At 42.0% G+C, this 24,629-nt stretch overlaps 1 protein-coding gene across 3 annotated transcripts in view; it reads left to right on the forward strand.

The window, feature by feature from the left end:
* PASK (PAS domain containing serine/threonine kinase) overlaps positions 1-24,629 on the forward strand; it is a 74,638-nt gene that overhangs the window by 6,617 nt on the left and 43,392 nt on the right. For 2 of the 3 annotated variants that reach the window (XM_077488448.1, XM_077488446.1), the window contains exons 2-6: positions 5,173-5,335; positions 5,996-6,168; positions 8,693-8,860; positions 17,506-17,634; positions 19,648-19,782. In XM_077488448.1, coding sequence (XP_077344574.1) covers positions 5,188-5,335; positions 5,996-6,168; positions 8,693-8,860; positions 17,506-17,634; positions 19,648-19,782 — 753 coding nt within the window. In that variant the 5' untranslated portion in view covers positions 5,173-5,187. Of the gene's footprint in view, positions 1-139; positions 251-5,172; positions 5,336-5,995; positions 6,169-8,692; positions 8,861-17,505; positions 17,635-19,647; positions 19,783-24,629 lie in introns of those variants that run through there. The other variant, XM_077488447.1, reaches the window with a different exon arrangement.

A 24,629-nucleotide genomic window follows, 5' to 3' on the forward strand; every position in this document is an offset into this window, starting at 1 on the left:
CAGCAAGCACTATGATCAGTGGCATGTCCTCAGACAGTGCACAGTCTGATGACTCGGAGCAGGTAGTCTTCAGTTCGCCCCCAACCATCTCAGCGCAAGCTCCCCCCCCCTGCGCTGTCATTTATTGCAACGACTGTCAGCATCCTAGCAAACAATGATGTGCTCCTCTCTGAATTCACAGTGGAATGGAACTTCCTCCGCTCAGATCTGCTGTGTCTCCTGACAACTTCCCCGCTGCTAAAGAGCTACTGTAAGTTTTATTACAGTGGTAAGGGGGATACTGATATAAGTTAGGACTCTGAGGACCCTAATGTAAGGGGGGGGGGGGGGTATTCTGATGTGAAAGAAGGGACTCCTGATGTGATTGTGGGGGGGGGGGGGTCTTTTGATGTGTAGTTATTTGTTGGAGAATATTTATTCATATTAATTTTTATTTCATTTTTATTAAACTGATTTTTTTTTTTTTTCAACCTGTGAATGTTTGCAAATTATACAATGTGGCACTTGTATTGAAAAGTTTGGCGAACCTTGCCATAAACTGTTGTGGCATTAGAGTAGGGCTGAAATAACTAATTGATTAATCGACAACTAATAGATTATGAAATTAATCAATTACTGTTTTCATAATCGATTAATCAGCCAGTAACATAATGGGGTTAAAAAAAGCTAAAATGAGCCCTTTATAGTACAAAAAGAGCAAATAATCGCTACTGTAAATATTACTTTCACAGTTCTACTGTAAAAAAATTAACCCCTTAAAGTAGTGATTATCAGATTTTATTTTTTTACTATAAAGGGCTAATTTTTTTTTTTATTTTTTTTATTATTTTTTTTTATTTTTTTTATTTTTTTACTCCATTATGTTACTACATGTCTTAGATCTGGTTCACATTTATATGTTTATTGGTGCTTTTTGCATTGGTTTCCTATGGGACACGTTCACATCTATGCTTTTTTTTTCAGCCGCTGCGTATTTGGAAAGGGTCAGGGGCTTTTAAAAGCAAAACGGTGCTTCTTTGGGTCAATATACTTCAATGGAGAAGCTGCAGAAAAGCATGTAATGCATTTTTGAAGCAATTTGTGTTTTTTAATCTGCCCAAAGAAAATGCAAAACCGCAAATTGCAGTAAAATGACGTGCGCAGAAATCAAAAACGCACAGCAAAAAGCACTGCAAAAACAGAGCAAAAGCAAACTATATAGGTGTGTACGGAGCCTTATGCTGGCCACACGGATCCATTTTCAGATGAGAAGATTCAGACGAAAAATCTTTGTACATTCACTGAATGAAAGAATGTTGTTTGAAATTTTCACTTGTTTTTAACATTCTGTTTTTAAAATTAATTTAATTTCTGAATGAAAACCACATACACTGTCTGAAAATTCCTTCGACCGAGCAGTTTTCTATTATTTCCAAATTTTCCCGTCCCTGTGGTTGAAAATGAACGTCAATTTGACCAACTTTTTTTTTTTTTTCTTTTTTGAAGGTTATTAACCGATTAATCAAAACAATAATCGGCCAACTAATCAATTATGAAAATAATCGTTAGTTGCAGCCCTACATTAGAGCAGAACTTTACCGTAAAGGGGAAGTTCCACTTGTTTGCATCCTCCTCCCCCCCCCTCTACTGACATATTGTGGCACTTTTTTTGGGGGGGGGGGGGGCAGGTACCTGGTTTTGACAGGTGCCCTTCTTTCACTTCCGGTCAGATCACTTCAGATGGATTGTTTATGCCGAGGATGCATGTTCTACGGTTGTGCTCAAAAGTTTGCATACCCTGGCAGAAATCAAGAATAATTTGGCATGGATATTAAAAAAATGACTGATCGTGCCGAAAGAACTGTCTTTTTATTTAGGGATAGTGATCATTTGAAGTCATTTATTATCGCATAGTATTCTGGTTCCTTTTTAAAATTATAATGATAAGTAAAAATCACCCAAATGGCCCAGATGTTTCATGCCCTGGAATGTTTGGCTTTGGTACAGACACACAAGGTGACACACACAGGTTAAAATTGCAATTAAAGGTTAATTTCCCTCATGTTTTTTTTTTCTTTTTGTTAATTGCAATTAGTGTCTATGTATAAATATTCAATGAGTTTGTTAGCGCTCACATGGATGCATTAAGCAGACTAGATACTGAGCCATAGGGAGCAGAAAAGAACTGTCAAAAGACCTGCGTAACAAGGTTATGGAACTTTATAAAGATGGAAAATGATATAAAAACATCCATCGCCTTGACTATGTCAGTCAGTACTGTTCAATCACTTATTAAGAAGTGGAAAATTAAGGGTTCTCTTGATACCAAGCCAAGGAGAAAGAATGCAGCCACAACTGCCAGAAGAATTGTTCAGGATGCAAAGAAAAACCCATAGGTAACCTCAGGAGAAATACAGGCTGCTCCAGAAAAAGATGGTGTGGTTGTTTTAAGGGAGCACAATAGGACGAAACTTGAAGAAAAATGAGTTGCATGTTCGAGTTGCCAAAAAAAAGCCTTTACTGTGTCAATGCCCAAAAAAAAGCCTGGTGAAGGTGTTGTCGGACATATTGTAACCGGGCATTTTTTTGTGGCATTGGTGCAGTAAAGGCTTCTTTCTGGCAACTAGATCATGTAATTAATTTTTGTTAAAGTACAACCTCCTGGGTTTTTCTTTGTATCCCGAGCAATTCTTCTGGAAGTTGTGGTTACAAGTTTGTTTGGTCTACCTGACCTCGTCTCACACTGACAGAGCCGATCAGCCGCATCTCCTCACAGGGGAGACTTGTATAGGTAATCAGGGCACTGATTATCGATGCCAGTCTATGCCCACCAGTGAGTCCAATCTGTGCTGCCTTTCGGTGCCTCATATTAGTGCCGCCTCATCAATGCAGCCTTATCAGCGCACATCAGTGAAGGAGGGGGGAGGGCCCAGGGTTCGGAAGAAGTTCTGAAGCGCTTGCCAGAAAGGCAATCTAAGCTGACCATCCAGCTGCATCAAAATGGAGGTTGTGGGCCAGGTGTTACCAATTAAAAAATGGGAGGTTTGAAAGCAGTCCCTCTCACAGAGATTCCAAAACGGGCCATGTTCTACACCCGGAGGGAATCCGGGATTTCCCAATATGTAGAATGGGCGGAGGAAAGCTCCGGTTTCCTACATGCCATGTGACTGACTCGGAGAGTAGGTCCTATAGTGCAGGCATGTCCAAAGTCTGGCCCGCCTGGTTATTTGGACATATATATCTTTTGGATAAAAGAGATATATATATATATATATATATATATATATATATATATATTATATGCTGGCTTCCTTGGAGAGGACAGGGAGGAGGCGGAACGAGTGCCATACACACAGGAGAATTTCCTTTAAAGAGGTCGACAAGAAAACAGTTTAATCTTTTGGCGCTTGTCCCACCCCCCTCCCTGTCCCTTCCAAGGCTGTAGATGGATGGGCATCATTCAGGCTACATTCCTGGCAACGGTGTGTGCTGCATTCCTGGCACTTGAGGCTGCAGGTAGGCACTGACCCTTATTTTGCTTCACAGTTCTTTATTTAAAATTTCCCTCTTAAATTGAAGCTACGTGTTATATGCCAATAAATACGGTATATCCAAATAACACGTCCAAGCTCATCTCTTTACTCACACACAGCCACAAAGGTAAGAGAATTCTTGTTGGGCAGTGTATTTGCTCGAATGAACACACTTAGATCGAATTTTAATGGTTCAAAGAATGTCAGGCAAAATGGTCGGCCCTCATGCATGTTCACTTCATCAAACCTCTTTGAAAAAAGTTTGAACACCCCTGCTATAGTGGGATGTAACTTGAGGGAAGCTGGTATGGAGGCATAGCACCATGGTACCCTGTTCAGATAAATGGGGCTAAACTGCTGTTCTATATACATCCATAGCTTAGGATCTTTGTGTCTGCACCAGTCTATTACCCTGCCAATGTGGGCTGCTTGGTAGTATTTAAAAGAATCTGGGGGTGGCTACCCCCCCCCCCCCCATAGATTTTAGGTAGCCTAGGAGCAGTAGATGTCTCCTGGCACTGTTTGTGTGTTTTGTACAACTTCTATGCTCAATAAAGAGCAATCCTAGTTGTTGAGCAAAAAAAAAAAAACATTCGACATGGAGCCATGATGTGTGTAGGAGTACTTGATTAGTACACGTGGTTATGTTTTGCTATAATCATTAAACCTTGAGATCTTCAGACCCTCCTGAACCTGGTTTCTGCTACTGTTAAGTTAAGTGGCCCAAAAAAATATATATATATTTTTTGTGTTGGAGTGAGGAAATGTTTGAACCTCTGTTTAATATGTATTTCTCTTTGTGTCCCTGATGTGGAAAAGACGGCCTTCACAAGACACCGTTCTGCAACTCCTGTTACTCTCGGCATAAAATAAAATAAATGTAGTGAAATAAGGAGAGAGAAAACCCTTCATAATGGCCAAAGATGTGTAGACCTAGGAATTCAAGTACAGATATCTCATCAATAGAGTCCCCAAGAGATAGATGGGGTAACTCTAGCACCTATCAAAAACAGTTTTGTACTTTTTTGATCCTTTTAATACAATTTCAAAGGTTTAGAACTTCTGTCAGGTCTGTATTACTTGTGCTGGAAAGATTCCCCTCTTATGCAGTAAACACCGGGAAAGGAAGTAAAGGGAAATTCACCCCCCCCCCCCCCCCAGTCAAAGCTTGAAAGAGGTTGCACACTTTGGTATAAATTTAAAATAAACACATTGACTGGAAAGTAAACCATAGGTAAACTATCCCCAAACTGCTGCTGCCCAGGCCGGATACTGCCCCTTTCTTGTAGTTGCGTGGTCCTTGGGGCAGTCATTGGCACAAAGAATGGGTGGCTCAATTCTTCCCACTCACACCAATGATGGGGCACTATTCCTCCCACTGATATCGATGATGGTGCATTAGTTCTCCCACTGACCCAATGTTGCACTAGTTCTCCACTGAGCACAAACATTTATTTTGTTATTGCCACAGTCCACCGAGGCATTATCTGGTCCACTCCTAAAGTCTTAAGGACAGTAAACTTGCCCTTTGTTTAGAACATTTGAGGTCCCCCAGGTCTAGAACTATTCATTGTTTTAGCACAAACTGAATGTAGTGACAGTTGATTGATCTGATGCTTTATATAACATGTTCTTTTTTTTTTTTTTTTTTTTTTTCTAGGAAACATTTTTAGCAATGCAAGCTTCAGTTGTACCACGTTCCCCTAGTTCTCCATTGCACAGTGTTTCTCTGCTAAGCAAGTCTTTTCCCCAGCTTCCTAACCCACGAAGGAGAAGACATGGGGGAAGAACCAGGGACCCCTGGAATACAGCCAGCCTTACTGGTATAACACCTCCTCTATTTAGAAACACACATTTAAAAAAAAAAAAAGTAAAGAATCTGTGCTTCTCTTAGGAGTTCTTTCAGTGTTTGTGTAAAGTAATCGGAATGCATTACATGGCCTACTAGTCCGATAATCTTTGTCTCAAGTGCTCGCCGATACCAATTACCGTTACTGTTTTTTAATGTCATGTGACAGTGGCACGTGTTGGTAGCTTATTATTATTATTTTTTTTTAAAATGCATTTTTTTTTTTTTGTGGGGGTGTGGTCCAGTGGACGGTATTGGTGTTTTTTTTTTTGTTTCAGTTATGAATGGACAGTCGGTGATTATGGAAAAGTAAGGAGCCGGTAAATTACATATTTACTGTCTCCTTCCTCCACTCTCCACCTTGATCTGGGAAGGGGGGTTGTAGAGGATGCTATTAAGGGAGATTGGTGCGGGAGTTACAAGCACCAATCGTTCCTGAGGCTGCCCATGCATCGGAGTATTTGTACAAGTGCTCATGAAAATGCCCAGTATCAGTGCAACCCTAATAATCTGCATGTAGGGTTTTATGGTATACTTGGTAATGCCAGGCTTGAAAATAAGACATGTATCCCTTCCCTTTTATTTTTTTTTTTTATATATATTTTTTTTATTATAATTATTTTATCTTTCCTAGGTGACGATTGGAGCTCTTACAGTCTGTCTTCAGCTGCCAGTAACATCCTACTTCGCTCACCCCTGGAATCTGCCAGTGGAATTCCCACTCCAGATGATACCATACATTCATTGCCCTCGTGCGTACGAAGTTCCAGCAGAGCTGTGCTCACTGTCAGCACCAAGACCACACAGGTACTCCTCATGCCTTGTGCTTGTGCTTTATCTGGCACCATCCAGACCTAAAAGAGACTTGAACTAAGACATCCTTCTGCAAATTCTGATAGAATACTGTAAGCTAGCCTTTCATAAACCTTTTTGGGGTCTCAGGGAACTCCTGCTATAAAAAAAATATCTAAAGCTCACGGTGCATTAGTATGATCAGTAAGTTGTAGATTTAATAATTATGGAATGGGGAGTACCTAGAACATTTGACCCCCCAGAGTGGATTGTTGTGTTATATATATATATATATATATTTTTTTTTTTTAAAACACGCATGTAGTCAAAATTTCAGTATCCCATTACATTGGTGGTTAGTGAAAAACAGCGGTGTCAGATCCCAGCCACTATCATATGTGACATGGCAGGTCATCTCACTGTGCTACCACCACAGTTAACTTGTTACGTACGAAAACAGCAGCCACCTTGTATCTTATGGGAAACACAAATCAACAAGTCTGACCATTAAAGCAATGTCTGTAATACTCGCTGTCACACAAACTTCCAGAGGCATCGCTTTCAAAGAGACAGGGTTTCTTTAGGTTTTGGTTCTTTAGGATAATTTTAATGATTTTAAAATATTGTTTAATGGAAGAAAAGGCAAAAACTGACTTGTAGTTCTCAATGGACTACAAGTGGACTAGTGTCCCTCAGTAGAGAAGTACCAATGGAGATCAGGGGAAAAGAACCTCTCTTACATTGGCGGCCAGCAGAAAAGTGCTCCTTCAACCGTTTGCTGTCCGTATAACACAGATATAAGGCAGCTCGGCTATGCCAGATCATTTTACCTAATAAGTAATCTGACACTTCCCGGTAGAGGGGGGCGTACCACTGATGACCTGGTCATGCTGTGATTAAAAACGGCACATATCGATCAGCAGCTTCCGGCAAATGGATTACTGCTGGCACCCGGCGATCGTCTTGAGTTTACTCAGAACAGGGTTCTGCCTATGTAAACAAGGCAGAGCCCTGTTCTGTCAGCAGGGAAGGGAAGTAATAGATTTTCTTTCCACGCAAAGCAGGGGGGGAAAAAAATTAGTTAAATTAGTAAAAGCATCTAACACAGTACACCAAAACACTTTTTTAACCATTTGATTGCCCTAGATGTTTAACCCCTTTCCAGACAGTCTCAGTAAAGTGAACGTGAATATTTTTAGCACTGATCACTGTATTAGTGTCACTGGGTCCCAAAAAGTGTCAGCGTCCAAATCTCCACTGCAATATCGCTATAAGTCGCCGATCGCCATTACTAGTAAAAGCGTAATGCTTAATGAGACTATTTATTTATTTTTTACCAAAAACATGTAGCAGAATACATATTGGGCTACAATTATCAAGAAATTCGATATTTTTTTTTAATATTTTTTTTTTTGGATGTGTTTTATAGCGGAAAGTAAAAAATATTATTTTATTTTTTTCAAAACTGTCAGTCTTTTTTGTTTTATAGCACAAAAAATAAAAACACAGTGGTGATTAAATACCACCAAAAGAAAGCTTTATTAGTGGAAAAAAGGACATACATTTTATTTGTGTACAGCGTCGCAGCGTGCAATTATCAGTTAAAGTAAAGCAGTGCCGTATTGCAAAAAATGGTCTGTCATAAAGGGGGGTAAATCTTCCAGAGGTCAAATGGTTAATTAAAAAAAAAAAATACTTTTAAATGTTTCCCTTTACATTGGTGGTCAGTTGAAAAGGTGCCCCTTTACATTGGGGATAATTGTGAGCGATTACCCCTTACATCGATGGTCAGGAATGACCTGTTACATTGCTCACCGATCAAGGACCTCCAAGCAACCTCTGGGTTCAGAGAATTCTGGTTAAGAAAGGCTGTTCTAGATTTCTTACTGACAAACAGTTAAAGGGTATGTCCAGGCAGTATTAAATAAATAAAAAAACATATTAGCTGTGCAGGTAAAGAGATGAACTGAACTGACCTCCCAGAAGCTGCCCCTGTAAGCATTTTACAAAACTGGTGATGTTAAAGAGCGTAATAAAAGCTGTTTCATATTTCAGGAACAAGCTGAAATACAAGAATAATGCTGAGACATGTTTCAGAGGGAGGTTGGGGGGTAAAAGTATGCATTGTCTGTACTTGACCTTGACAAGTTCTCCTCCCCCTTTTTTTTTTTTTATTTTTTTTTTTTTTTTTTAATAGCATTGTACAATAGCAATCAGCCTGGTAGCAGTATTCATTGGCTTAGAGTAGCTCTTAATAGTTTTAAAGTGTTTTCCAAGCAATGCATGTCTTAATTACTGTAGGACATCTTATGCACCCATTTGGAGTTTCCCTGGGAACACAGACTTGTGTTTGTGTGCATGAGTACAGGCAACCTACTGCTGTCACAGTGTAACTTAGACATATAGCTTCCATGCAAAATCACTGGTTATCAACTTTAAATGGCAAGGCTACTTTTGTTAGTGTCATTTAAAGAACAACTTTCATAATTTGTTTTCAGACTGCCATGTGTCTAACAGAATGTACTTATTATTTGTCTAGATTTTAATGGCCAATGATAAAGCCTGCAGGCTTTTTGGATATAGCAGTCTTGAGTTAATTGGAATGAATCTGTCCAGTCTGATTCCTGCATCCAGCCACAGGATCTCAGAGGTTTTAGAGGAGGAGCTTACCGAAGCTGATGGAATTTCCCGGGTACCTGGAGAAGTGGTAAGTGTGTCCACATTATTAAAGACTTTATAAGGAATGCACCATAACAGAAGGAATTGTGGAGATAGATTGTAATTGTTCTACAGTATAAATCATTTTAAAGTTGGGAGCATCTTGTTCTCATTTGTAAGTAGATTGCCATTATTTAAAAAAAATCTGATAGGCCAACTGACATCAATAGAATCATGCCACCTTTTAGAGAAACTGTAGTGTAATTTAAAGTTGTTAAGTTCACCTTTAACTAAAAATAGTAATTTTGTGTTTTCTTGCAGGTAAAAAAAATATGCTTTTATTTTACGTATTTATTTTTGCACCCACCATCAGTGGATCGCAGGTGCAGTGTCAGGCTCTTATACACTCCCCTCCAGCTTTCTGTCCATGCCTCTGTAGGGATTTAGGTTAGAAAGCTGGAGGAAGATTCAATGGATTATGAGCACACTGATTAGCGCACTTGTAGTCCATTGAGAACTAGAAGCCATTGCCACAGTGGAAGAAGGTACTTGTAGTCTGTTCATTTATTCACAGACCTCTGTGAATGAATGACACATCTGTGCAGGTGATTTTAAATGTGACATTGGCTAGAGAGAGAGGAACACCTACCTCCCGTCACAGGAAAAGGGGGGCTCAGGGGTGGGGTAGGCTGCTGGAATATGTTACACCCTAAATACGGGTGTAACATTACATGTCAAATCCAATTCTTTCGCTAAGTACAGTCTGTATCAGTGCATACACAGAGCAAATTACATTCTACTTCCCCCCCATGTGACAGTTTTATGACTTGGTCAATGGCTGCTCAGGTTTCGGCTCTGTATCCTGGGAGAATGTAAAAAGTTCAGATTCGCCCCCATTCTAAAAGTACAGGATATTTCTGAGATCTCTAACACATGAATGCAGTGGTGAGGAAGTGTGGCAAGGATCAATATCAATGTGAAGCTTTGTTCAGCATACCTGCCACTTTGCCCTCAATGGGTAAAGGAATGGAATTTTTATAAGGAAGGTTTTACTTGAACCATATACTTCAGCCCTGAATATCTGCAGTGACTTGGCTCTCCTCCAAGACAATCAATACAAATTGATATTGCCTATTTGAAGACTAGGCTACAAATAAATTACAGCCTCTCTTCATATATTTTTATGTAGTATCTACACAGTGGATGGAATATGTGTTTTTTAAAGCTAGAAGAGAATCTGGTGTTTAATATTCAGAAATGTAACTGATAAATAAGGCTGCTTTTGAAAGTCTGTGCTTGAATCCCCAGAGACCCACAATGTTCATAAGCAGTGTTTGAAGTGCAGATCACGCAGGCTTGGCCTTGGCAATCATAGAACTTCTGTTTGTAGGAAGTGTTAGATCTCTACATGCAGGCTTTTACTGTTCTTGATGAGGACAAAATGTAAAGACATTTGATCTAGATGGGAACACATCATCTTCCTTGGGCGTTTTGTAAGACTGTTTCCATAGGGAATACAAAAGCAGTCAACTAAAAATAAAATTTTTCTGCTAATGTTTGAAGATTTATCCAGATGTAAATTCAGGCTGCAACTCCGTTTAACCAATCATATGCGCTGTAACCATATTCTGGTTACTTCATTCTCAGAATAAAGACTTTTTCTAACCTTTTAATGATTGTCCTATTGTCCTAAGCACACCCAGTATATAAAAAAAAAAAAAAAAAGATATATAATATATCATTTTTTTTTTTTTTTTTATATATAGGCTTCTTACAGTGTCCTTGGTATGGATTCGATATTGGTTTATGTATGAAACCTATGTATCCACTACCGTTAGGATAAAGGATTTAGAATCCTCATTATTATTTTTATTACAATACGGGATTTCTTTTTTTTTTTTTTTTTTTATAGCACCAACAGGTTGTGCAACACTTTACAAAATGAAGGGAGACCGTACAGGTACAATACATTTCAATTCCGAGGGGTAAGGGGATGCCCTGCTCATCGGCGTTTACAAGCAAAAAGGAAAACGCAAGGTTAGATATAGGGTTTGTTAAAATGGCTCAAGAACAATTCTTCTCAATTCTTTTAAATCGCTCCCATAGAAATTTTCCTTGGAACATTGGGCTGCAGTTAATGCATAATTATATACCTCCACAAGTCTAAGATGTGCTGTCACCACTATAGGCACTTCCATCTTTACCTGGTTTTCCTTCTGGGTTTGCCGCCTTTGGCAGTATGAATGGCCAAGCCTCGATGCCGTCACTCCTGCAGCATGTTCTGAATGAACGGCAAAGTCCATTTAGAGCCCAGTATGCAGGCACCGTGAGCTGCTGCTAAAGTAAATATCTCCTGAACAGTGCATGTTTAGGAGATATTTACTGTACATATAGGTAAGCCTTATTATAGACTTACCTATAGGTGAAAATCAACCACGCAAGTGTACTATCACTTTAATTGATTGGCCACTACTGACCGGCATTTTGAGGGGTTTTGCTATGTTTTTATATCTTTTTCTATTTATTAACTCATTGAATATTTATACACGGACACAAATTAAATAAATAAATGCAATTTAAAAAGCCACAGACGTTGTAAATGTAAACTTTAATTAGGACCATTTGGGTGATTTCTGTTATCATTATGTTTTAAAAGGAGCCAAACAACTATGTGATAATAAATGGCTTCATATGATCACTATCCTTATTTGTTAATTATTTTGTAAATTACTTTTTTGTTAAGTTTCATGAAATACAAACAACAATAACCCGCATATAGCAAAACCACTGGTTACAGAGAGGGAGAAAAAAAAACATACTAGTGTAGAACAACAAAAACAGCGAGGGGGGGGGGGGGGGGGGGAGGAGGAACAATAGCACAACCCGCAGACTGATATGTACATTATATTGCCCTCCTGGCAGAGTTGCGTTTCATAGCGATTTAGTGCAGTGACCCCCCTGCTCAATACTACAGGAGAGTGTCTGTCTGCTAATGTGGTCCCAATCCCCCCATGAGGAGAAACTGAAGTCTTTAAGCATATGAAAAGACCAAACATCCTTACATTGACCTTGAGTTAGACAGTACTCCTACAGCACTCCAAAAACATTTTCTTCCCAGCTCTGTAGTACATACCAGGGTCAGTGGCTGTACCTGTTTATGCAGTTAGCCCAATAGTGTGTCCACAGATGCCATACACCCCCCCCCCCCCCCCCCCCAAGACCTTGTCAAACTTGGCAAAAGCTCCCCTGCTCAGATAAGTAGCTTTGTAAAATGGTACTGCTTTGTTGACCAGAGATTTCTAGGCCTCCAAAGTTGGGGTAGACTAACTCTTCCACAATGGGATAATTCGTTTTTTAGCATAGAACAACAATAAGGTGAGAAGAGCCTGTATAGTCCTAGTAGTGGTTAAAGGTTCAACTAGATGCAGCAAGCACACTTCAATGGACAGGGGGGTCGAAATAAAAGTGACCGACCTAATACAGTATGCTATAGCTTGCCAGTTTGGTTTAATATGGGGACAATCCCAAAATATCTGCATGACATTTGCCATAGGTGTTTATCACCTCCAGCACAAAGACTATTGGTTCCCAAACATTTTTTCTAACCTAGCTGGGGTAAGGTATATTCTATGTAAGAATTTATAGTGTATTAATCTGCCTGTCTGGGTATTGGATGGGACCATTTGGAAAGTATTTTAGAATTGGTCCAATCTTAAAGCCAGAGACCACCGTAAATTCACCCAGGAGTAATAGCACTGCCTGTAGTGATGGCCCAGTGTACCCACAGTGATCCCCTGTATCTGTGAGGAGGAACGCAGTGCATTCGCAAGAAGTTCCATAACCAATGCAAATAGTTCCAGAGAGAGTGGACACCCCTGTCTGGTGCCCCTGAACACTGCAAAGGCATCCAACACCCCGCCATTGAGATGGAGGGCCGCAACCAGATGGTCATACAGAAGCAATATCCTTTTTAAGGAAGGTGGGCCCAAACCCCATGCGGTGCAAAACCCGAGTCATGTACCTCCAATCAATGGAATCAAAGGCCTTTTCCAGGTCAAAAAACACCAGGGCCCCCCAGACGATTAATATCTGCCATCTTCTTGGGCATAAACCAGTCTGATCTGGTGATATTAAGTGATGTATTATTTTCATTAACCTATTGGCAAGCATTTGGTAAGAATTTTGAGGTCTATATTGAGCAAAGCTTTAGGCCTATATGATGAGCAACAGCACATGAGCCTCGTAAAACGAAGTGGGTAATATAACTGTTTCTAAACAGTCCCCATAGAGTTGTAAGAGTCTGGGAGATAAGAGCTCCACATGTTGTTTGTACCGTTCTGCCGGAATTCCATCAGAGCCCGGCAATTTGCCATTAGGAAAGGATGCAACAGCAGTCACCGATTCTTTGTCAGTAAAAAGTGCATCCAGGCTGACTGCCACCTTAGCTGGCAAAACTGGAATCTGGAGGGAGTCCAGCAGATCCACCAAAGCTTGATGGTCATACAATGGGACAGGAGAGCATAATTCCGGGTACTATGAAACAAATGCCCACTTGATGCTCTCCCCATCTCTCACAAGAATGCTCTCTGGTGAGTGAACGCAAGAGATCTCTGTGTGTGCCCAAGCATCAGCAGTCAGGTAAGCTAGTAGCTTCCCATTTTTGTCACACTTTTTAAACAATTCTTCAGCTATGTTTTTAAAATTGCATTGGGCAAGACTTTGGAAGTATACCAATAGTGCCCTTCTGGCCATCTGCAACTGAGCCAGGGAGGAAGGGGACGGTATTTCAGCATTGGTCTTTGCACATTGTATTTCATGAGCTTGAAGCTCTTCAGATGTGGAGTTTTTCTCAGCCCTGGCAGCCTTGATGGCCGATACATACATCCCCTGGGTGGACGCCTTAAATACATTCCACACTACAGGCCTGTCTGCCGTGCCCTCATTATGATCCCAGTATTCTTTCAAATGTGGTGAGACCAAGGCCTTCACTAAGGACTCCGCCACCCACCCAGGATGCAACCTCCACACCCCACTACACCTACCCGAGGTAAGATTCAGCATAACCTGTAGAGTAGTATGATTGGAAATCCCCCCCCCCCCCCCCAGCCAGGTAGGAAACCTCTGCACACGAGTCGGGTTAGAGGTGTACATGGCATAGTCGAGAATGTTGTTGAAATCACTAGCCATTAACAACTTCAGCGGGCCAAAAGTGGCAACCTTCTCCTGGACCGTATACCACACCTTACTCTTGAAAGTGGGTGGGACATATATATTGGCTATTGTCAGTAGCTGGGATTCAATATCCTATTATCGCTATCACATATCGCCCCTGAGGATCTTTAACCACATGTTCTATTGAACAGGTCAACTTCTTGTGAATTAAAATGGCTAAACCCCTAGCATACGAGGAGTGTGTGGAATGTATAGCTCTCTGGATGCAATTCCTGTTGAGGGAGAGTACTCTACTCCCAGTTAAATAGTTCTCCTGCAAGAGGACTACGTGAGGATTCTGAGCTTTAAGGTACTGAAGAACCAATGAGCTCTTAAATTTAGATTTTTAATCCATGAACGTTCCAAGAGATGACTTTGAGATCATTCATAGTAATGGTCTATAGAGCATGGAGGCAGGATAAGTAAAGTAGAAAAGGGGGATCAAAGGGGTAGGGCCTGGATGCAGAGAGCCACAAATCACCATAGAACAGCATATTGGCAAATAACAAGCCCATTAGTAAAATCTCTCAGGGCAAAACACAAAAAATAAAAAAGCAAAATAGTCAGAGAAATTAACAGTGTAAGAACCAAACGCCCTGTTTGCTCCAGGCGAGCAGAATGAAAGCGGGGGGAAAAAAAATCTGGAGAAACTTTAGTCCCAAAAACCTAGAAAACATAAGTGTATTATTCCAAGAGTCCACCCACTCAGTAAGGGCTCGTGAAAACTTACAGGTATAGCAAAGCCTTCAGCAATAGTGCCTTAGGTTCCCACAATTAACAGATAGATAGTCCCAATTTCTTCAGCACTATCCACTTGCTAGAGAAAGCAGCATCTTCCATAGAGGAGCAGGTTACAGCCGGACGATTGCAGAAGCATGGACAACTCACAGCACACAGCATTAGGCGAGGGAATCCAACCAGCCGACCACATCTGCAGGTGATTCAAAGAGTTTTGCGGATCACTTTTAGGCGGTTGGGATAAACCATGTTGTAGACTAGACCTTTCTCCCTCAGGCACCTGCGGACATCCGTAAAGGAATGCCGTCGTATTTCAGCTTGTGTTATTTTTTGGGGCCTCTGCTAGGATCAGATGCCTGTCCCTGAAGTTAAGCAGGCGAACCAGGAAAGCTCTTGGCTACATGCCAGCAGGCCTCCGGCCGGTGGTTGCCCTGTGTACATGCTCCACAATGTACTGTTGTAGGCCCAGGAGCTGTTTGAAAAAAAAAACCCCAGCAAACGCCACAGGATTGGGGGCCTCCTCTGGGATCCCGACCACCCGGACATTGTTGCGCTTGAGTCTGTTCTCGGCTTCTTCTGAACATACCATAAGGAGCTTGACTTGCTGCTGAAGTTCAGCCACAGACTGCATAGTGGAGGCAGAGGTGTCCTCCACCTCAGTGAGGTGCTCTTCAGCTTCATTGAGGCGTCCCCGAACTTCTCCATGTCCTGCCTAATCAACTCACATTCTATGGAGAGAGTATCTATCTTCCCATCCACAGTGGACTTTCCACAATGGCTGCCAGGATCACAGAAATGACTTGCTCACCCTGGAGCTCTGCATCAGCCCGATAACCAGTATAGGAGCCCGTCGGGTTCGGTGTCACGATTGCCATCATGGAGGAGTCTGTCTGTGTCTCCACTGAGACTGGAGTGAAGGAGCTGGCAGGCAAGATGGCCACCGCAAGAGTGCTTGGCGGGACAGTCCGAGAGCTCTGCTTTCTTAACAGAGTTATGTTTCCCTGTTATGGGGAGAACCAGGGCAGCCTCCCAGACCACTGGAAGGTACCTGTGTAGCAGGATGGACAGTGGAAGCCCAGATTATCTGCTGATTAAGCAGACAGATGGCAAGAGCCTAAACTGGACATGTCTTCTCCCTGTCACATCCCGGCCACGCCCCCCACTATCCTTAACCGCTTAGTGACCACCCACCATAGATTTTCTTGCAGCAGGACGGCCACTCTGTGCCAGATCATGTACCTTGTGCGTGATCTGTTCGGTCTGCGGACCCACTGATCCTTCAGGAGAAAGGCAGACTGCTGTTCTACCTGATGTAAACAAGGCAGATTGCTATTCTGTGAGGGGAATGTGTTGACCCTAAGCAGGAACACGGATCTTTACATTCCCCCAGTCAAATCAGAAATAAATACAAATATCCCATCATTTGTAAACTCTGTAACTTTTGCGCAAACCAATCAATATGCATACATTGGGATTTTTTTTTTTACCAAAAATATGTAGCAAAATACATATTGGACTAAATTGATGAAGACAGAAAGTAAAACATATTATTTTTTGGGGGGGGTTCAAAATTGTTTTTGTATATAGCGCAAACATTTTTTGGATATAGTGCAAAAAATAAAAAGCGCAGAGGTGGTTAAATACCACCAAAAGAAAGCTCTATTTGTGGGGGAAAAATAGGTTGTTTTTTTTTTGGGTGCAGCATCGCATGTCAGCACAATTGTCAGTTGAAGTAATGCAGTTCAGTATCGCAAAAAATGGCCTGATCGTAAATGATCAGTCATTATTTTTTAATATCAATGCCAAAACGTCACAATTTTTGCCAGGGTATGCAAACTTATGGGCACAACTATATGACGTTATTTGATGCAACCAGAAGTAAAGCCATGGTAAAAAAAAATCCACTCTAATGTTTTGGCTGATTAGCCATCAGGAATTTAGGATTTAGCAAGTAGCATGGTACTTGGGGACTAATTTTGATTTTGCTGTTTACATAGCAGTACCAAATACCTTTCCCACGTCCACTCCTTTTACTGGTAAACATAATTCTGTGTATGTTGTACTAATTTTCCTTGTAACTGCAAGGGCCAGAGACAGGGTGTTATTATCAATGCATATATTAATGTTCCCAATGTGCGTGTCAGAACCCCAAACAAATCGTTTTAGGGCAACAAACAATGCTCCTCCAATACTTGGGGCACCGTGTTTAAAATCATTGAGCCATATTTGTATAAACTGTATACCGGTTACTGTAAAAATGCAGTCAGAATGATGTTTGGCTGCAGAGTTTTTGTTGGTGTTTAGTACATATCATCTCCAAATACCCTACTGTCTTTATGGTTTGTTTTTTTTCCATTTTAAACATAGCCTTGTAGCTGTGTATTCAGAGCTGTATACCATAAGGATTCTGCTATATGTTTCATGCTTCTGTGTAAATCTAATAAAGGACTCGCTACAGTGGTTCAGTAATGAAACTAGTAAAAGACTCTATTCTATGCACCCAGAGGCTAGGGCCAATTCAGTAACTTGAAGATTTTCAAAATCGTACACGTGCAGATCATGTACACCTCTTGAGCAGTCACTCTACGCAGCTACCTGACATGGCTGCTGCTCCAGATTTTTTGCAGCAAAGCATGCAGTGTATACTAGGTAAACATTAAGTTTTCTCCCCCTTTTTTTTTTTTTTTAATAAAGACATTTTGTTGTAGACTTTCTTTGCTGTCATTGTATGGTTTTTGTTTTCAGGTTGAAGCAGTGCGAAATGGAGGTGATATGGTAATGCTGCGTTTGTGGATACGCAGAGTTCAGAGCCAATGTCTTTTGTTCCTGGAGACTGCACAGACTATTACAACTGTTCTCTCATTTCAGCAAGATGTAAGTAAAATATTTGTGCATTATTGTCTCTATATTAGTTCATCGCTGTTTATATTGTACATGCTTATTCATATATTCTTCTTCTTCTTCTTATACCTGAGCTTCATCTCTATCCAGCGATATGCACAAGTGCCTCGGCTGTCTGGGACTCTCCCTCCTGATTGGCTGAGACACAGCAGCTTCGCCATTGGCCCCCGCTACTGTCAATCAAAGTCAGTTAGCCAATCAGGAGAGAGAGGGGATGGGGCAGATCCGCAGTTCCGTGTCTGAATGGACACACAGAGCTGTAGCTCAGATTGGGTGCTCCCATAACAAGCTGCTTGCTGTTGGGGCACGCGACAGGAGAGAGGGACCTGAGAAGAGGAATATCCTGGCTGCTCTGGGCAAAACCATTTCGCAGAGCAGGCAAGTAAAACACGTTTGTTATTTTTAAAGAAAAAAAGGAAACTTTAGTATCACCTTAAGGACTTTCTTTACTTGGTGCCAAATTAGCATTTTATTATCATATTTTGCTGACCAGCTATGGTGTATTTCCCCTTTTGCAGCCAAATTGGGATAACACCCGCTTTATATTTGTTACATGTTTGCGTTAACATAGCATTACCTAAATAAAAAAATTACTGTTTTTTGCCATTTTAAAGTCCTTTCTTTTTTACGTGCTCTCCTGCTTTGTAATGCTTAGGAGGAGGCTGAGTTGTAATAACAAACATAAGAATGCGGCACACCAGCCTAGTGCATTACTGTGTTCCTTAGAGCTCTGAGGAAGAGGTATGTCCCTTGAAACGCATCAACTGTGCCCTATCCGATGGTTGTACACCTGGTGGTGATTTGCTTAATGTAACACCTGTGTTTTTTCTCCTTTTGTGAGTATAAGTGCTCATGCACACGGACGTTTTAAAAAACTGGCTGCAAAGCTAGCTCCGATGCCTGGAAAAATTGTTGTTAAAAACGTGATTTTTACCGCGTTTTGCATTGGCGTTTTTGCGTGTTTTTGCGCGTTTTTTAGCGTTAGCGTTAAGTAGCGTTTTTTAAGAAACACATCTCTTGGCTATAGCACTCAGAAAACAAAGAAAATATGTTGCGCGTTTATGCGCGTTTCTTCGTGTTTTTACAGCTCTAGCTCCATGCCACGGAACGCACTGGTCCTGGGTTTTTTTTACAGCTTAAAAACGCCTATGCCATTTGCAGCTCAAAAACGCCTAGGTGGGCATGAAGCCATAGACTAACATGGACAGCCGTTTTTAAGCTGCAAAAAAAGCTCAAAAAAGTGGCTGTAAAAACGTCCGTGTGCATGAGGCCTAACGGTTTTAACTTTTTAATTCAAGTTTTACAGTGATGCACTAGACTGGTGCTCCTTCTTCTTATGTTTGTTTTTAGCCCCGGTTTTTCCTGAATTAAAGAGGGCAGCAAGGCTTCAATGCACACATTGGTGGTTCAAATTTCTTGGAATCTAAAATGTTTGTGTGCGTACTCCATTATAACATAGACACAGCATTGTGCAAACTGTTGGCGCTATATAAATCCTAATAATAATTCATACATTTTTAGATTCTAAGAAATTAAGTTTTTAAAAATGTTTTCAGCCATACACATATTTTTTTGTTTTTCTAGCCGTAGAAGAAGAACTATAGGAACATTTGCACTTACACATTTTTGTTCCAGCCGGTGTTATGATGCGCACATCTTTGCCAGATTGCATAAGCAGATAGGTGACGTCACCCTTCCCCCTTTTTTTTTTTTTTTTTTTTTTTTTGTGTTGTAGCTTCTCATGTCACCTTTTTGCCTGAAGACTATTCAATGTGCAATGAATCTTCTTCATCTCACTACTGATTCATTTCCGGGTGGGGCAGGCAGGTGGCACATAAAAGCTGTAAAGATTTGGCAAGTTAAACAATTCTACATACAATATATGTATTTCGCTGTTCTCTAGAATTTCTGATTTTAATCCATGCTTAATTGTATCCAGTTACATGATTATAAATTGTTGATTGGTCATTACTTTGTGTCTTCTAGGGGCAAATTGTTTCCTGTGATCTATCCTGTGCACAGCTTTATGGCTATACAGACCCAGAGGAGGTTCTAGGGCAACACATTACAGACTTGATGCCATCAGTTCAAGTTCCCAACCATAAAAAAGAGATGTCACAGGTAAAGATACAACTGTATAAATGATCATTCGTTTTTGGACTTACAAAAGAGAGTTTGTGTGCTACCTGCTCAAAAGGAAACCTGTGGCAATGCCATAGTTTGGAAGACTTCAATATGGCTTTGAGGCTAGCTACACACATAAGCATATTGTACAATCTTTTTTAGATTTACAAAAAAATATGTAGTGGAAGGGTATTGATTGGTAGATTGTTGCTCTACATAGTCTTTGGTATATTCAAGTGAACAGGGACCATTGTATAATGCCCTTATATCTCTGTTGGAATTCTCTGGGGGGTGTTCCATTGTGCAAATATCTACTTGTGAAATTGATGCCCACCCCACTTCAGTTCAGTTGCTCAATATAAGGCCATAGCTTTAATTGCTAGCCTCACCAATCAGTTTTGAGGTATGGGAGAGGATTATCTCAAGCTCAAGTTACTTCTTTGACATTTCATTATAGAGCACCTGGATTTTCAGGCACTCCAACTTACCATTTATGACAGTTTTTTTCTTTAGGATCCCTTCAGTCAGACATGTCCATAGTAACTATAGTAGTGGGCTCAAAATTTCAAGTCCTGAGCTAATAGCCATGCCTCAAGGGTCACTAGCCCAACCCCTACCCTGCCCCATCTCTAATTCCGTCCATAAACATGTCCTCATAAATTTATCTCATGAAATGACACTTAATGTTTTATGTAGAACTAAGTAAAAAAAAAAAAATATATAAACAACAACTTTATCCATGTCCGCCAATACAGCCTGCCCATGTTCACCAATGCAGCCTGTGTCCCCAATGCAGCCTACCTGTGCAGGGAAAGAGAGGAGAGCTGCTGCCTGTTTGATCAGAGCGCGGGGAACTTAACAGTTTTAATTTCAATAGCTGTGTGTTCCCCGCCGTGTGCCGTCCTATACAGCCCTCCCCCTTGGCTGCAGAACTTTGGTAGACAGATCGCCTGTCCCAGGATTGGAAAGGGTGATCTGTCTGTCAAAGTGCCCAGACAAAGAGGAGGGGCTGTATATGATGGCGTGCGGCGGGGAAGACAAAGCTATTGAAAAAAAAGCTGTTATGTTCTTGGAGCTCTGATCAACCAGGTGGCGGCTCTCCTCTCTTCCCCTACAATCACTGGGAGAATGGCTCCCATACAACCCAGGCTGCCAGCGGTGCTTGCCCCCGCTCGCAGGCAGCCCACACTCACCAGCCCTTAAAATTCACAGGTGAGTGAAATTTTTGAGGGCTGCTCTAGAGAAATTACTAGAGTTATTTTAAAGACATGTAAATTGCAGCAGTGAAATGGAGAAATAATTAACACAGAATTGAAAAACATATACCGCAACTCCTTGGAAACATTCGTTTACAAAAAAACAAGGCATTGGAAGAAATAATCTGATTAAGATGTCATGAGAAAATCCTGCCCTTGCAGCTTAATCACAAAGTACATGTAAACCCTCGCTGATTGACATTTAGCTTGCTAATGCACTGTATATCATAAATGTAATTTTATTTATAGTGAACATTATGACATAATGAAATTCTCTCACTTTGGAGGGTTTCTTTCTTCACTTCCTGTCCCACAGCCAAAGCAGGAAATGAAAAATAATAAGTGAGGGAATCCCAGAATGTCATAATGGTCACTAGAAGTAGTGTCCCTATTGGGATATTTCCTCTATAAGGCCGCGTACACACGGGCGGACTGTTCGCCCAACTAAGTTCGTCAAACAATCCGACAAACAGTCCGCTCAAAATTTGCATGAACGGACTTGACCACACACGATGAACGAACAGTCCGCTGAAAGCGTGCGCGATGACGTGAACGGCACGTACGACGGGACGAGAAATTCGACGTCCAATACACTGCAATGCAACCTTCGCCGTGTAAATCCTTTCTGAGCATGCGCGAAACTTAGTCCGTCCAACTTGCCTACACACGAGCGGACTGTCCGCTGAAACCAAGTTTGGACGGACTGTCTTACGGAAATTCCGAAAGACTTTGTTCGTCAAACTGTCCGCTGAAACAGTCCGCTGAAGCCCACACACGAGCGGATTGTCCGCTGAAACACTGTTCAGCGGACTAAGTTGGGCGAACAGTCCGCCCGTGTGTCTACGCGGCCTTACTGTTGACTGGTGTCAACCCATAATATGGTATTTTTAAATTTATTTTTGCTTTTACTTTCTCTGATAATGTATAACTGACACTTGCTGTAGTAGTCCGCTAAACTACAGGGATTGCTCTCTCTCTCCCAGGTCATGTGTCAAGTGGCTTATCCTTTTAGGCGTTCCGGTCCTTTGTCCCTTCAATTTTTACTTGTTGCACGAGTTTGCTCTTTAAAGAGGAACTAAACCCTGATGAGTTTACTTCCTCTTTCATTCCCTGCAAAGGCAAAGCATAATGGACTACTATGCATCGCATAGTAGCCCATTATGTGTCACTTACCTGACACAGGAGCCAGCGAAGTCGCCGCTGTCCCCTGTAGTCCGCCGCATCCATCTTGTTGGTGGGGTCTCACAGCTCCGCCGCTGTCATTCGGCGAAGCCGCGATGACGTCACTCCCGCGCGGCAGCTCCGTCGCTGAGAATGCCGCGCTCAGTGCGCCTGCTCGCCGCTGTCTACGGCGCATGCGCCATAGACAGTGGTGCCCGTTTTCGGGCAAATATCTCCTAAACCATATAGGTTTAGGAGATATTGCTTGGACCTACAGGTAACCCTTAATCTAGGCTTACCTGTAGGTCAAAGTGGTTTGTAAGGGTTTACAACCACTTTAATCGTACACAGAGGCATAACTAAAATCTTCAGGGCCCCGGTGCTAGAAATCGTGGAGGGCCTCCCTGATGGGATGAGTGGCAGCAGTGAGGGGGGATGGGATCAGTGGCAAAGGTTGTGGTTGGGGGGCCGGGTGGGATCAGTGGTAAGGGGGATTGCATGGGATGAGTGGCAAAGGTGGTGGGGGGAATGGGATCAGTGACAAGGGTGATGGTTGGAGGGTGATGGGATGGGATGAGTGGTAGTGGAAGGGCAGGATGGGATGAGTGGCAGCAGTGGGGGCATTGGATGAAATGAGTGGCGGTGGTGGTTGGGGGGGGGGGGGTGGGATGAGTGGTGGGGAGGGGAATGGTGTCAGTGGCAAAGATGGTTGTTGCGGGATGGGATCAGTGGCAGTAGTGGTCATAGTGGGGTGGATCAGTGGCAGCAGTGGTTTTGGTGGTGTGGGGGGTATCAGTGGTGGTAGTGTGGGGGATCAGTGGTAGTAGTAGTGGTGGTGGTGTGGGGGGGTGTCAGTGGTGGTGAGGGGTATCAGGGTATCAGTGGCAGTAGTTGTGGTGGTGTGGGGGGTATCAGTGACAGCAGTGGTGTGTGTGTGGGGGGGGGGGTGGGATCAGTGCAGTAGTGGTGGTGTGGGGATCAGTGGCAGTAGGGGAGGTGCGTGAGGGGAATCAGTGGCAGTGTTGATATTGAGGAATGGGTGCCACTCACTTGCAGATCACTTGGTTCCCCCTCCTTGCTAGGTCTTGGCGAGCAGAGAGGATGGGTGGGGCCTGGGAGTACCAGTGAGTGCAAGCAGAGCCGGGGAAAATGGGCGGAGCGGGCAGGGACTGTGCCCATGAGTGCAGGCGGAGACAGAGAACATGGGCAGGGACTGTGCTCGTGAGTGCGGGCGGAGAGGATAGGCGAAGCGGGCGGGACTGTGCCCATGAATGTGGGAGGAGAGGATGGGTGGAGCGGGCAGGAGTGTGACTGTGAGTGCGGGAAGGGAGGATGGGCTGAGCGGACGAGGACCAGTGTACTATCGAATGGGGAATGACCAATGTACTATCTCCCGGGTGGCGGTGGGCCCCCCTACAGTGGCGGAACTCAAGTGCACAGTCGCAAATGCGACTGGTGTGACCCTGGTAATTCCGCCACTAATTGTACAGCTCTGAGTTTCATTTAGTTTACTGTATTTCTCTTTTACTACGTGTTACAATTTTCCTGACTTGTAGAATCAGGCTTGAATACAAAGAACTAAAGCAGAACTTCACCCAAAAGGGAAGTTCGACTTTTCTGCCTCCTCCTCCCCCTACCGCCTTTTTTTAACTTTTGGATATTTTTGGGGGGGGGGGGGGGGTGGGGGTGGCGTTTGACATGCCTAGGCGATCCAAGAGTAATTTTGTTGGACCATTAACACAGTGCAGCATGCACAGTGGGAAGGCTGCTGTCGTGGCCACCTTCCCTCAGTTAGTGTTGTGGCGCGAGGACCCGAAGAAGACTGGCAAAGAACCGGCCTGGGTGAGGACAGTACTGGATCCCTGGACAGACAAGTCTTACATTAAAAGTTAGCAGCTACAGTATTTGTAGCCGCTGATGTTTAATTTTTTTTGGGAGGGGAAATTTAAAGAAAAGCTGTAATGTACATTCATGCAGGCCCTGTTCAGGATACATGAATATGGCTGCATAATAGATTGTAGCGATGCACCAACACTTTTTTTTTTATTTTTTTTATTAGTTACGTTTATTAGTATTTGTAAAAGTTATTTACAAATCAAGTAGATACTATTTTTTTTATTTTATTTTTTGCGCTTTTTTCAATGTGAAATGTGTAAAAATATTAACGAACCAAGCAAACAAAAAAGTTTTTAGTTATTAATAGTTTATAAAATAAAACTGAACAAAGAAAAATAAAAAATCAGCAGGAAAATAATTAAATGGAGGAGAATAAGGCCTTAATTAAGTCTGGTTACAGTAAATTAAGGGTCAATTAAAAAAAAAGCAAAAAAAAAAACACAAGATAAATGTTTTTACTCGACAGGTTGCTTTAAAGTGAGATCAAAGTTCATCCCTTTTAATCTGTTCATCTCTTTTAATTCTGAAGAA

This window comes from Lithobates pipiens, unplaced genomic scaffold, assembly GCF_037356315.1.
Source record: "Lithobates pipiens isolate NorthernLeopardFrog02 unplaced genomic scaffold, aLitPip1_a1.2 Scaffold_18, whole genome shotgun sequence".
Classification (NCBI taxonomy): domain Eukaryota; kingdom Metazoa; phylum Chordata; class Amphibia; order Anura; family Ranidae; genus Lithobates; species Lithobates pipiens.